Source organism: Symphodus melops, assembly GCF_947650265.1.
Source record: "Symphodus melops genome assembly, chromosome: 2".
NCBI lineage: Eukaryota > Metazoa > Chordata > Actinopteri > Labriformes > Labridae > Symphodus > Symphodus melops.
This window is the reverse complement of record NC_136692.1, coordinates 27,734,443-27,749,343: the sequence shown is the minus strand read 5'-3', so window position 1 is coordinate 27,749,343 and position 14,901 is coordinate 27,734,443. Positions and strand designations below refer to the sequence as shown.

Genomic DNA, 14,901 nt, shown 5'->3' with positions numbered 1-14,901 from the left:
TGTAGCTGCGCCCACACACACACACACACACACACACACACACACACACACACACACACACACACATACATACACACACTGTAGCACCAGCCACCACACCCACCTTCATATCACTCCTCTTGAGCTGAGTCGTTGCTGCTCGCTTATGTTGCATGCTGACAGGAAGATGCTCAACCAAAGAAAACCTTGATTTAATAAAATTCATTCCAAAAGGTTGTATGTTCATAAAAGTCTTAAAATCATTCTGCCTCAGCGTCCTTCTCCCAAGTGTTCAGATATCAGGGCAATATTTGAAAAAGTAATTCTTTTAAAAATAGAAGGAATGAAGATCAAAACCAAACACTCTCCCTCTTCAGAAGACATAAACGCTGCATGACTCTCACATCAATACAAAGAGAAATGACACACCGAAGAAAACAAGCACACACACTTTTGTTCTGTGCTTTTCTCTTCTCACAAAGTTTTTAATAAATTCTGATCAGAAAAAGTGAGCTGCACTAATTGAAGATGTTTTCTTTCCCTGGTGTGAAATGTTCTGTCACAAAATGAGAGAAAAACAAGCAGCCACAAAGAGTGTTCCTCCAAACAGACAGCTCACCTCCTCTAGAGAGGGAGAGACGGCTCACCTACCCGAGAGGGAGGAGCAGGGAGAAACAGCTTTTAATAGTTTAAAAAAAAAATAACACAGCTCCCTTATCGAATCACGGGGAAACAAGAGAAGAAAAGAAAACAAAGGAGGATGAACAGAGTAATAAAAAGAAATACTTCACATTTACTGCTGCAGAATATGGATGAGGTCATAATCCACGTAGCTTGGATGCTAATTAAGCATTTACTCTTTTCACTGCATTTCATTGCAAGTGGGATTGACAGATCTTTAACACAGAACAAAAGACTGTTGCTTTTTCTGAGTGCTTTCAAAACAAGAGGAAATTCCTGTGTGTAAAGGCAAAGAGACTTTTCTTTTTGGGGAGGTGAAAAGAGTCAAGACAACGCAGAAAGTGCCAAAAACTGCAGTTTCTCAAGTGTCCACTAGAGGCTGTCTCCTAAAGTGAGTCAATCCCCATAGCGCCCCATGTGAGCATGCCCAACTTCACAGCAGAAATAAAAAGGTTTACAGCCAGGTACAAAAACAATATGTAGTCATGGCAACGGTATCTCACCTTTCTAATGTTATCTTATCACTTAAAGTGATGTAGAACGAGGGGCGTGGCCTCTTTGAGTGACAGGTGTAACTTCAGTTAATTCAGGTCATGTACCTAACCTTTGGGTTACTGTTTGAGCCCTTTGAAAAAAAATTCACGTAAATATCGGACAAATAATTTGTCTTGCAGTCCACTTTATTATACTACCAGCCCGCCCAACGCTTCTGAGCTTCACTTTTTACGACCAGTCAAACTCTCGTACTAATATATCTATATCTATATATGTTTAGCAGTTATAATTACTGACCCCACACTCCTCCCCAGCTCCGTCCTCTGGTCCAAACGATCACGACTGGAAAGAAAACCAAGTTGGTGACAGCTGACTGGGGATAAATATTTGAAGTTGATGAACCAGTGGACTGATATTAAGTCTTTTTTTGTATAAATGCATTGCATCTATACTTTGGCCTGACTTGTTTCCACATGGAAACAATATTGGAACAAATCGTCCGTCATCTTCTGATAGATGTTTTATGCCTTACAGCCAAGATGTCCTTTTTCCTGTTTATGTTGCACAGGTAAAAAGTAATTGTTTTGCTCATTAACATCTCAGAGTAGTGTCTGTTCATTTGTTTCTGGTGTTTCTCAGTTTAACTGTAAAAGTTACACAGAGGCCCTCCTACTGAGCATGCACTGACAGAAAGTATATGAGGAAAGACAAAAAGAGGACATTTTTGTCATATAGTAAAGACGTCCTTTCCGTCACTTTTTTCCGCTGTGATCAAAGTGCTCCCTGAGGGGTAAAGAAAGACTTTCCTCTCTGCTGAAGAGAGTTGGCTTTAAAATGGATGACTGCTTTTGATTTGTAGGGAGATGAGAGGTGACATCTAAAGGAGGACAGAGGAGCAAAAAGTCTAAAAAGAAAACAGAAGAGGATATGTGTAAGTGGAGAAGACTTGAGAAAAAGAAAGTGGAAAAAGAAGCTTAAAAAGAAGGGACTAGAAAACAACCCACCTTGTCTGTGAGGAGAGGAGATTCCCTGCAGTAAAAAATAACAAATAGGAGGAGGACAAACAGGAGGAGACAGGGGGGATAAATCACACTCCTTTTGTGTTTGTTAGCTCGGGAAGACGGACGAAGAGACAGATGAAGCCCGACACTAAACAGCAGCGAGCCTTGTTTGTGCACGCTGAAAGAAAGGGAAGATAGAGAGAGATGGAGGACGAGAGACAGAGAGCGATATTTAAGAGAGTCTGCAGAGACAGCGGCACTACGAGGAAACAAGACCCCGGGGACGTCAGCTGAAGCATGTTCGACAGAGAGAGGAGACACGGAGAGCAATAAGAGAAAGGATGATAGCCAGGGACACAGACACAAGACGTACTGTAAGACGTAACGAGAGAGTAATAAAAGTGAATAAATGTTTGCTCACAAGACTAAACTTGTGGAAACCTTACCTGTATTTACTGCGGGCCATGTTGCTGTGATTTCCCTGAATCCAGAATAATAACAGCACAAAACGCAAACTTGTCTCATGTTACTGTATCTCATTAGTGTGGGGGAGGGCAGCGTTGCAAGTCGTGGTCTGACCTCTCACAGTGAGAAAAATATTGTTTCATTTTCTAGATTGACAGAAATGATCCTGTTATCACAAGAAAACAAGCTTTTCATCCTAGTGTGTGTGTGTGTGTGTGTGTGTGTGTGTGTGTGTGTGTGTGTGTGTGTGTGTGTGTGTGTGTGTGTGTGTGTTTGTCCGAGTGTGAAGAACTCTCCGGGAAATAACTGAAACTGACTCGTTATCAGGTTCGTTTTCTTAAGACAATAAAAAAACTATGTCAAGATTAAAAGAAGAGAATCTGAAGCTGACTGGTTATCACTGGGTAATGGAAACAAAAATAAGATCACAAAACAAAAAAAACAGACAAAGAAGAGTTGATTTTATTCTCTCACTCTGAATAAACGAGCCTCTCCATTACTCCACATGTCACTCTGTGCACAGTCTCACCTTCTCTGTACTTGTTTTTTATTCACGTCCTGTCTCCATCTGCCACGTTCACTGTAAACCGTCACAGGAAGACACTTTGGGAGGGAGAGTGTCAAAACAACAGGATTCATTCTGTACAGGGACACGAGAACAACTTCCTGACTGCAGCAGTATGGATTCTTTGTTGTTGTTTTCCTCTTACTCGATCACTGCTATTGACTGGCAGCGTAATGCACAAGTGCAAAGAGTCTCAGGAGGAGCTGCAGATCACTATTTTGCACAATGATGGAAACAGGGCTGGATCCAAAAGTTTGCATGTTCAGGCTCCTGAAACACAGCTGTTCTGTGGCCAGGGGAGGTCATTTCCTGCAGACACACTTTATAAGTTTTTGTTTGAAACTGTCTTTATGTCCTGACAGTAATTAAGATCTGATGTGCTCTAAAAAAGTCCAGCAGCTGTAAGCCGGTAAAAACTTCGGCCAACGTTATATCGACGCGTCGTTGTTTTATGAACCAATCAAGCATCTCTACCTCATACATGAACGAGCCCACACTCAAAGCATCCGCTTCTGGACCAATGGCGCTGGTGCATGTAGGTGAGGGGCGGGACTTTAGAACGGAGAGGACGCTACTTTCAAAATCATTTAGTTTTTGAAAATGACCGACCCTGCCTTTAACCTGATGAAATCCAAATAAAAGAAGTTTTAGTCTTCCCACACACAGTGTGTCCTATAGCTGATGGGGGGAGGACACTTGGTCTGCTATTTTGGCCAAATCTGTTTCTCCTGTCTGGGTGTAAACATCTTTATTTCTGCTTTGGAGTTGGACATTTTAATATGGAACCTAATGGGGATTTCTTGGTTTTGGTAGACTGCCCCAAGTGGACACTTGAGGAACTGCAGATTTTGGGGCTTACGCACTGGTTTCATTTTTCAACATTTTTATTCGTCAGAAACAAAAGGAAAAAAAATGGTGAGACATATTTGTCCTTCGATATTGATGTTACATTTCCTGTTTCCTCGCAGTCCATGGTCCTGCTGCTGCACAGTCAGCATCAGTACATCTTCGACTACGACGCGGGCGACCGTCTGTCCGCCGTCACCATGCCCAGCGTGGCTCGCCACACCATGCAGACCATCAGATCCATTGGATACTACCGGAACATCTACACCCCCCCAGAGAGCAATGCCTCGGTCACTGTGGACTACTCCGAGGACGGACAGGTGGGCCCGTTTTTCTCCCACAATGCCTTGCACATGTACTTGTGTATGAGAACAGAGTACAAAAGCAACAAAAAAAAGTCTGAGAATAAAGTAAAATTATGAAAGGAAAAAGTGGAATGACTGCAAGAATCAAGTTGTACATTCGATCTGTGGTTTGCCTGTACGGTGTTTCAAAGCAGAATATCAGAAGAGCAAACTAAAACGAGGGACATGGATGACCTTTGACACCAGACACAAATCACTGAATACTTCATCTTTTAGTACGAGAGCACACAGAATAATAAATATGAGGACTCTGGAAGCTTGGACCAGAAACAGATTCATTTGAACAAAGAACTACACTAACAACATCTCAACGTCATTTAAGGACATAAAATGGCAACTTTTATTTTTGTTCTATTTTGTCTTTTTTTCCCCCAAAACTTGTACTTGTAAGTAATATTTAGACTTTATTATGATAACTTGTTTTTCACTTGTGACTTTGTACAAAGATTAAGTTCTACGTCTTTGTATTTTTTTCTAACTTTTTTCACGATAAATGATCTTACTTTTCTCGTTTTATGAAGATTTTCTCATTAAAGGATGAGTTTGTCCTGGTAATATTTCAAACCTATTCTTGTTTTATGAAGATACATAGGTCTCATATGATTAAAATTGTCTTTCCAACTTTCTTGTGATATTAGAAACTTATTTCTAAAATCTCAGTTTCTTGAGTGTTGCTCTAAAACTCTGTCCGACTTCATCACTGTGATGACCGTGAGGTATCTGTGCACTTATTTGTGTCTCACACGTCTTGCTTGGTCCGATCTAAAGATGTAATGAGTATGATTTAATCCTGACCAGTAGTACACTGATTCATTCATCATTGTAATGTTATTAATCCAACATGCTTTTCTCTGCAGCTCCTCCGAGTCGCCCATCTGGGCACCGGCCGCGGTATACTCTACAAATATCGTAGACAGGTATATACATCTTTTTCTTCCTGTTTTATTTGGATCTAAAAAACAAATATAATATCCAGGGTACCTCTTTTATCTCTAAAATGTGTTTCTTTTGATTTGCTTCTTTTATATTTGTAGCAGATACAACACCTTTCGCAAAGAGTCTTTTTATTCAGCAGATTTCTCTCTGGACAATGAAATGAGTTCAGGACAAATGTAATTCTTTGCGAAATATTTACCACCCATGGCTCTGTTTTATTCCGCTCCTTAGAACAAGCTGGCAGAGATCCTCTACGACTCCACGCGTGTCAGCTTCACGTACGATGAGACAGCCGGCGTGCTGAAGACCGTTAACCTGCAGAGCGAAGGCTTCATCTGCTCCATCCGGTACCGACAGATCGGCCCGCTCATCGACCGGCAGATCTTCCGCTTCAGCGAGGACGGGATGGTGAACGCACGCTTCGACTACACCTACGACAACAGCTTCAGAGTCACCAGCATGCAGGCCGTGATCAACGAGACGCCGCTGCCCATCGACCTGTACCAGTTTGATGACATATCGGGGAAGGTGGATCAGTTTGGGAAGTTTGGAGTCATCTATTACGACATCAACCAGGTGAGGCAGGACGGATTCCAACCAACTATAAATGTTGACAGAAGTGAGAAAAAGCTTCAAAGAGTCGATACTTTGATTTTGTCTGTATATTTGAAGGAGAGACTGTTACACCGAGCACCTTACATGCATCGCCTGAACCTGAAAAGAAAAAATATAGATGTGTCTGTGTTTTTTCATGCCGATGAAACAGGACAAAAAAAAAAAGACTGTCTGCTCTCAGCTCGTCTCTCTCTCAAAGACGGATCTCTATCAGGAGTTAATCAACCAGCTTTATTATTTTATTTTATTTTAAATCTGAATTTCTCTTCCGTCCTCTCAGATCATCTCCACAGCAGTGATGACCTACACCAAACACTTCGACCAGCATGGCCGCATCAAAGAGATCCAGTACGAGATCTTCAGGTCCCTGATGTACTGGATCACCATTCAGTATGACAACATGGGCCGAGTCACCAAACGGGAAATCAAGATCGGACCGTTCGCCAACACCACCAAATATGGTTATGAGTACGACGTCGATGGACAGCTGCAGACGGTCTCCCTCAACGAGAAGATGATGTGGAGGTGAGATCACACCAACGGACACGGATAGAGCAGCTTCACTTCCAGCTGTAAGGTGTTAACTCTTTCTAATCTGACCGTGCAGGTATAACTACGACCTGAACGGAAACCTGCACCTGCTGAACCCTGGGAACAGCGGGCGCTTAACCCCTCTACGCTACGATCTGCGGGACAGAATCACTCGTCTGGGAGACGTACAGTACAGGCTGGATGAAGACGGCTTCCTGAGACAGAGAGGAGCCGAGATCTTTGAATACAACTCCAAAGGTAGGAACGTTTTTTGTACTTCCTGCTTTTGGGGCCCATCGCAGCCAGAGGAAATATAACAAGTCGGCGGAAATTTTGGATGCTTACATTGAACTTGTCTTTTCCTTTTTCTCTGTTTTCAGGTCTTCTTGTCCGCGTCTACAGTAAAGCAGCCAGCTGGACGATCCAGTACCGTTATGACGGTTTGGGTCGGCGCGTGGCGTCTAGAAACAGTCTGGGTCAACACCTGCAGTTCTTCTACGCCGACCTGAACTATCCCACGAGAATCACACACGTCTACAACCACTCCAGCTCTGAGATCACCTCCTTCTACTACGATCTGCAGGTACACACACAGGAACAGCCTACGTTTACTTAAACCAGGGATGTTATCATGTATGTGGTTTCATTTCTGGTCTCACTCTTAGCGTTTGATTTATGATTCTCTGCGAGGAGCAGGTTTCCTCTCCGATGACTTCAGGGGAAACGAAGTGAATGTCTAGCATCCCAATCATAGAAGATGGGGTTGTTTTCTCTGTAGCGGACCCTCTTCATCACCCAAATAATTTCATTTCATTTTGAATGCTTCACAGGTTAGAGAACCTGTAACACATTGATAGCTGGAGGGCTTTCTGTCTTATTGTGATGAATATGGATGAAGCAAAACCCTCAATTCAAAAGTTTGTTTCCACATCAACAGGATCTTTTATACTTGTTTCAGTGAGATTCAAACAAAACAGTAATAGCAGTAATAGTAGCCTGACTCAAAGGATGTGGACTCTGCATTTGTCTCTTATTTGCTGCTAATCTCGGCCTCTTTTCTTTCAGCTATCTGAATTTTTCTAAATCCCTATTGATACTAAAGCAACAATAACAACCCCTGGCTAGCAAGCTACGTGCTAAGAGTAGTATGTGTGTGTCAAAGATTTGGATTGTGCAATTAAAGCAGCTCCATTTCTTTGATTTTTTTCCTCCTATGCATCTCTTTGTCTTCAGAAATGTGCAAGAGAAACGACCTGCCAGTACCGACGATATTTGTGTTTGTGCGATGGCATTTTGTGTGGCGTTTTTAAAAGATGTATGACAACATTCATGTTTGATAAAGTTTAAAGGACACACGATGTCTCACAGGGACGCAGGCAACATACTGAAGTATTCAACAAGCGTATCATGGGATGACCACAAAACCCGAAGCTTTAGCCTTCTGCTACAAAACACTGCAGGCTTAAATTAAGCATTGATTAAAAGCATCTCCATGGTAACTGTCCCATCCAGGGTGTGTGTGTAACTGTGGTGTGTGTTGTTGTACAGGGTCACGTGTTTGCGATGGAGATCAGCAGTGGAGAGGAGTTTTATATCGCTTGTGATAACACGGGGACGCCGCTGGCTGTCTTCAGCAACAACGGGCTGCTGCTGAAACAGGTACGTACCCCGATATCTCCCCGACAAACATGCTACATACATGTGTTTATTCTCTCCATATCATGTTTAAAATGTGTGTGTGTGTGTAGGTTCAATACACTGCATACGGAGAAGTCTACTTTGATTCGAACCCGGACTTTGTGTTGGTAATTGGTTTCCATGGCGGCCTGTACGATCCCCTGACGCGGCTGCTGCATTTTGGAGACCGAGACTACGACATCCCCGCTGGCAGGTGAGTCATCTGTCGCACCTTCGAATTCTTGATCTCGTCCAAGCATGATGGTGGATGGAACTCCAGCTGTGTGAGACGTCACGTCTGATCAGAGTGTGTGTTTGTCCTGAAGGTGGACCACTCCTGACATCAGCACATGGACGCATGTTGGAAAAGACCCCCAGCCCTTCAACCTGTACATGTTCAGAGGGAACAACCCCATCAGCAAGATCCATCAGGTCAAAGAATACGTCACAGGTAACAAGAAATATGGCTCTACAGTATAGAAACAGAAAAGGTAGACAATTCTGTTGAGCTCCTGATAGGTCACATGGAACTGAAGCAACAATTTTCAGGAGTCCTCCCAATCCTGGAACCATTAACTTTCCTCTGACCATGGCCGTGTTTCCATGTCAGTCATTCAGCAGCCAAAGACACATGAGGGTTGTTTTTACACCTGGATCATGCCGACAAGTTGCCCTGAATCAGGGTGCGAGCTGAGATCAAACTCTGGAATGATTTAAAAAGAACAAATAAATGCACACACTCGACAGTTCGGCCAGACTACGAGACCACGTCTGCCATTTGGAGTAAGGATTTCAAAGTGGTGATCCATAGACATGAGAACTCACAGATACGTCTGTGATCGATGCTGAAGAGAGCGTCAGTGTTGAGTCAGCTGTGAATAAAAACAAGAAGGTACAAGAGACGAACCAAATCATTACACAAGCTCTTCAATAACTCTCTCTCTCTCTCTCTCTCTCTCTCTCTCTCCCTCTCTCTCTCCCTCTCTCTCTCTCTCTCTCTCTCTCTCTCTCTCTCTCTCTCTCTCTCTCTCTCCCTCTCTCTCTCTCTCTCTCTCTCTCTCTCTCTCTCTCTCTCTCTCTCTCTCTCTCTCTCTCCCTCTCTCTCTCTCTCTCTCTCTCTCTCTATCCCTGTCTCCGTAGATGTCAACATTTGGTTGGTCACTTTCGGCTTCCATCTCCACAACGCCATCCCAGGGTTCCCCATCCCCAAGTTTGACCTGACGCAGCCGTCGCTGGAGATGAAGAAGAGCCAGCTGTGGGACGACCTGCCCGTAAGTATCACATACGCTCTTTAAAATGTGCTGCAAGTCAACAGAAGAGGAACGGAAGCAGATTTTGTCCACAGCTGCTCCTTTGAAGTTTGGGTCACTTGTGCTGACTGAGGCTTTAATGTTAGCTGGGTTAGCATGATAAGCTAAAAATCAGAGCTAAAAGAGAAATTCAGTCACGTATTTCTGATTCTGAAATGTTAGAAATACATTCTTTCTTCAAACCTTTCCTGAAGCTAACAGCAACAAGTGTTCAACTCAGGCGGGGAGGAAACCACAACAGCAGCCAGTCCTGAAGTGTCCTTCAGGTTTTCTATCCACTCAGTGTGCTACCTGCTGTGCAGCAAGCTTTGGACTGTTCAAAACATTGACATTAGTTCACTTCATTGGGCCTCTTTCACCTGTAACTTTTAGAAGCATCTGACATATCAAAGACGTTGATTTGAAAACAGCCACACATCATGAGACTCACAGCACAGAAGTGTAGAGGGAGAAAATGAGACATGCTGATGAAAATGTAATGATTGGGAATGAAAGATCTCTTATTTTCAAGAAAATAGAAAAAGACATTAAAGATTGGGTGGAGCGGAAATGGAAAACGTTTCATGAAGCAAAAAAAAACAATTCAACAAAGTCCAGATGAAAACCGCAAACTGGAAATTGAGGAAGAAACGAAGCAGTCTGAGACGAGAGAGTGAAATGTCGAAGAAACTAAAAAACAAGCTGACGTTCATCGAGGAAAGAGAAGAAGAAATGGAGGGGAAAGAGGGAACTGTGGGAGGAAATGGAGTGAGAATAATGAGAGAGGAAATGACTAGGGAAGAAAATAAAGAGTCATCCAGTGAGACAAGTCATTCATCCCTCCTCAGATTTAAGCAGCGTTCTGTTTTGTAGCTACACTGTGTGGTGGACAGATAAACAGAAAGTCCCACCGAGGCAGGATAGAGAGAGAGAGAGAGAGAGGTTCAGAGAACGATACCAAAGAGAGCATCTCAATATGAAGACAGAAACATTCACAGAAAAGCAGCAAACTAATGAAGAAAATCAGAGATGGGAAATTTGAGCTGACCAAGTGTAGTTAGAAGTGTGAATGTGCTGGAGCTATTGGGGGTCATTTTGTTTTGAAGTTAAAAAAAAACCAAAAAAGCTTTTTTTAAGTGGAAATCAGAGACTGCAGAAGTGTGGATCGGCGAGGTCAAACACATGCACAAAGAAAAAGTCACTTTTCTTGAGTTTTATTTAACTGACCGTACAAAGCACTGTCCTGCAGCCTTTACGTTCAGATTTATTTCACATTAAATCCAAATGTTTGCACAGCATTGGGCTGGTGCTTTTCAGATTTTCTGTTGGACTCGTCAGCTTTGATTCCCAGTGTCCCAATTTTAAACTTTTTTGCGTATCCTGCAAGTCACCTCATCAACCTTGTTTCCTCCTGTTAAGCCTCTCTGGAATCTTTCATCGTGAAGTTGCCGTTCTTCTCCGTCTCCTTCTCCGTTTGTCGTACGTTAAAAGTAATGAATCGTTACGTCATCAAACCAAATCAACAAAAGAGTCAAATAAAAATATAACTCTGCAAAGATAAAAAGTCAATTGAATATTCAGATATCTCTCAGTCCTCAATTGATGTTACTCCCTTACTGTAACACAGAATGTCTTTTATTGCTCTTATTGATAATATGAAATGTGAAGCTTGAAGTGATTCTCTATCTATTCTTATCTATGACTTCATTTGTTTTACATCAGCTTCTGATCTCAGAGCACTTTAATTTCACCCTGCTTTATGTTCATATTATTATGTGTTATTAATGATTCCAACATGCCCCCCCCCCTCTCTCTCTCTTACACAGTTGATCTCAGGAGTCCAGCAGGAGGTGACTCGTCAGTCTCGGGCCTTCCTGTCCTTTGAGAGGATGCCTGAAATCCAGCTGAGCCGGCGTCACTTGGACCACACCAAGCCGTGGCTGTGGTTCGCCACCGTCAAGTCCCTGATCGGTAAGGGCGTGATGCTTGCAGTGATCCAAGGCCGCGTGGTGACCAACGCCCTCAACATCGCCAATGAGGACTGCATTAAAGTGGCCGCCGTCTTAAACAACGCCTTTTACCTAGAGGACCTCCATTACACAGTGGAGGGACGGGACACGCACTACTTCATCAAGACCAGCCTGCCTGAGAATGACCTGAGCGCGCTGCGGCTCACCTCAGGCAGGAAGTCGCTGGAGAATGGAGTGAACGTCACCGTGTCCCAGTCTACGACGGTGATGAATGGGAGAACGCGGCGCTTTGCTGACGTGGAGCTGCAGTATGGCGCTTTGGCGCTTCACGTGCGCTATGGGACGACACTGGATGAAGAGAAAGCCCGAATCCTGGAGCACGCCAGGCAGAGGGCGCTGTCGAACGCTTGGGCCCGGGAGCAGCAGCGGGTCAGAGACGGAGAGGAGGGGGTCCGGCTGTGGACGGAGGGAGAGAAGAGGCAGCTGCTAAGCAGCGGCAAAGTTTTAGGTTACGACGGCTATTACGTCCTGTCCATAGAGCAGTACCCCGAGCTCGCCGACAGCGCCAACAACATGCAGTTCCTTCGGCAGAGCGAGATCGGGAGGAGGTAACACGGCATCAGCAAACATCGAATATCTCCCCCTGTGACTGTCGGAGACTAACAAAGGTTCAGTTTTAACACTAAATGGATGTCACAGACTAAACTGTGCAGAGACACGCCTCCTCAGAGAGCCAAATGAGTTTTATTCTTCAACACAACCGACCAGAAACTTTACGTAACTTAACATCCACATGAGCCTGCTCGGAGGTTCAGTCTCTCAACCAATGCCTTCTCTCTCTCTCTTTCTTTTTCTCCGTCTGTCTCTCTGGTGGCCGGGTTTGAACCCGAGTGCTATAATCGTGTGCTAACTAGCTGTGAAACAGTCAGATGTAGAGACTCGTTCACGTAGCCGACCGAGCATTTCAGCAGCCTGCAAGCATTTAGACAGTTCTGAACTGTCCAACAAGTCTGAAGCCAGACGCCGGTGGATCCTGGCAGATGTTGCAGATATCATATCTGTGTGGGTCCAGATGTGAGCCGTCACTTTGGATTATCGACCTCTATGAGTCTGAAGGAGCTTTTAATCAGTGGCTCTTTCTGTGGGACTGAAGTGGGACTGGTGTGGACTCTCTCTAAGAGAGACAGACACTAAAAAAAGGACTACAATTTGTATGAAGGAGAAAAAAAAAAGACTGATTTTTGTTTTTTATATATGAACTTGCATTTGCGTCAACAAAGGGGATTTAAAAAAAATGAACAAAAAAGTGTTTACATACTATTACCTATACCACTATTACTGCATATTACTCTAACGTCACCTCCACAGGAACGGATCAGGACTGGACTGAACAACACCACAAACTTTGAGTTGTGTTTTTCCTTTTTTCTTACTGATGATCTTTTTGGTCGTTTCTGAAACCTCTCCTCCGAATCCCCCGTGCTCTCATAAGGTCTATAAAATCAAACAAAACTACAATGGTTGTATGTGGATGGTTCTGCGTGGTTATACTCTCTGTGGACTGAGTGGGCTCAAACACTGGTCCGCAGTCCGCCCAGGACTCCTTCACTTCTGCAAAATGTGACTCATATTGCATAGACCTTGTGCTTTTATCGGTCAGAGGTAGTAGTATTGCTTGCAATAGAAACATGTTGTCATGGCTTTGGGGTGGGGGTGGGGGGGTCAGGGTTGCTGTGAGTAGTAACTAATCGTTGCTTCTCTCCTCGTTTTTTGCTTGTTTCTCCTTAAAGGGACAGTGCATTGCCATCAGTGACTTTAATGAGTAACAGTGATTGATCAGAAATCGATGTGGATGTTTTCTCATTGATTGTGGGTCCCTGTACTCTTCTAGATGAGTTTTCTTTGTGTGTATGTGTGTTTACAGGGCAGGACTCGAATCATTTCAGACGAAAGAACAGGATCTTTACAGAGAGTTAACATCATATGCTACCAATCTTTTTCCAGAGACAAATGAGACGAGCTGACAATGTTTCATGGGTTTACCTTTTTTTTTTTATTTGAAGGTTGAGAAATTCCACTTATCCGTACATCAATATTAGTCTCAGAGAAAGTAATTTATGTACAGTGTTTCTACGGTAAAGAATAAAAATCCTTGAAACTATTGTTGCTTTGTGTTGTTGTGTTTTTAATTCCCTTCTCTCTCAAAGGCAGACTATAAAAAGTGTCGAGATGTATGAATGGTGTATGGTGATGGATGCTCTTAGATCTCCTCGCAGATTCGTCAGCATTTTCCACTCGACAGTTTTAACAACAAATATTAAACGCATCCATCTTTAGTGTACACTCTTTTGAAAAGAGGTTATTTTGTATCTGCTTGTATCGGACTGTCTCGGCGTATTACTGATACTTCTACACTATGATCAGTTCACGAGAAGAGGATGTTTAATTCATTGTTAAAGCTTACAAGTGAAGCAGCCAGGTTGGATTGGGTCAAAGCAGTAAACACCGCCCCACGCCCAGCTACTACCATCGGACGGTGTCTTCCCCACAACCTTTGGCGTCCTCAGTCATGCTCTGACCCGACCTTAGCGGCGAGAAAGTGTGGACAACAGGATCGCGAGGAATAGAAATCTTGCCTGCGTATTATCCTATATGCTCTTTTGTAAAATGTCTTGAAATAACACGTGTGAATTGACACTATACAAATAATAATTAATTGATTGAACACAGCTAATTTTGTATTCAGACCCCTAGCTAACATTTACTGTATGTTTAGGATTCAGGAACCATACACATTTTATAAAATACAGCGTATAAGACATGAATTAGCAGGCAGTGAATGTGACGTAGCGGATGTACAGATACCTGTATATCGAAGACAAGACCTTAAGACAAGACTCGTGTGTTTATGTCTAAACTTTAAGAGTATCTTCTCAACACTAAAATGATTGTACTAAGTTAAGCTGTCCTGCAGCACATGAGTAATAAAGATTTTTCATCCTTTATCCTTGTCTTGTTCCTATTTAAACTTTGTTGCATCACACTGACTCAAGACACTGAGAGCACAAGTTAGGAATTCTGTGCTCTTATAAAGGCTTCATCGTGTTGACTCATGATTCATCAGGCTCACATTAAATCAGTGATGCTGGGCTTTGCTCGTTCTATTTCCTGGTTTGCCTGTCCGAGTTGAGAACAGCCGTGGCCTGAGGATAAAGAACAAACCATTTAAAACACCAAAGTCATCAAAAAACACAAAAGCACAAAGAGATGTAAGGCAATAGTAGGTCTGTCTGTCTGTCTGTCTGTCTGTCTGTCTGTCTGTCTGTCTGTCTGTCTGTCTGTCTGTCTGTCTGTCTGTCTGTCTGTAGGTGGGGATGTTTATATGTATGTATGTATGTACGTAGGTATGTATTTATATAAGTATGTATGTAGGAATGTGTTTATGTGTGTATGTATGTTGTATGTATGAATACATGTATATAGGCA

At 43.1% G+C, this 14,901-nt stretch overlaps 1 protein-coding gene across 1 annotated transcript in view; it reads left to right on the top strand.

The window, feature by feature from the left end:
• The window catches only part of tenm3 (teneurin transmembrane protein 3), a 212,732-nt gene extending 199,154 nt beyond the window's left edge, over positions 1–13,578 (top strand). The window contains 11 exon segments of the mRNA XM_079338171.1: positions 4,155–4,352; positions 5,255–5,314; positions 5,565–5,909; positions 6,229–6,473; positions 6,556–6,737; positions 6,860–7,062; positions 8,028–8,138; positions 8,228–8,370; positions 8,483–8,607; positions 9,297–9,427; positions 11,272–13,578. Coding sequence (XP_079194297.1) covers positions 4,155–4,352; positions 5,255–5,314; positions 5,565–5,909; positions 6,229–6,473; positions 6,556–6,737; positions 6,860–7,062; positions 8,028–8,138; positions 8,228–8,370; positions 8,483–8,607; positions 9,297–9,427; positions 11,272–12,027 — 2,499 coding nt within the window. The 3' untranslated portion in view covers positions 12,028–13,578.
• Positions 13,579–14,901: the final 1,323 nt, after the last annotated feature.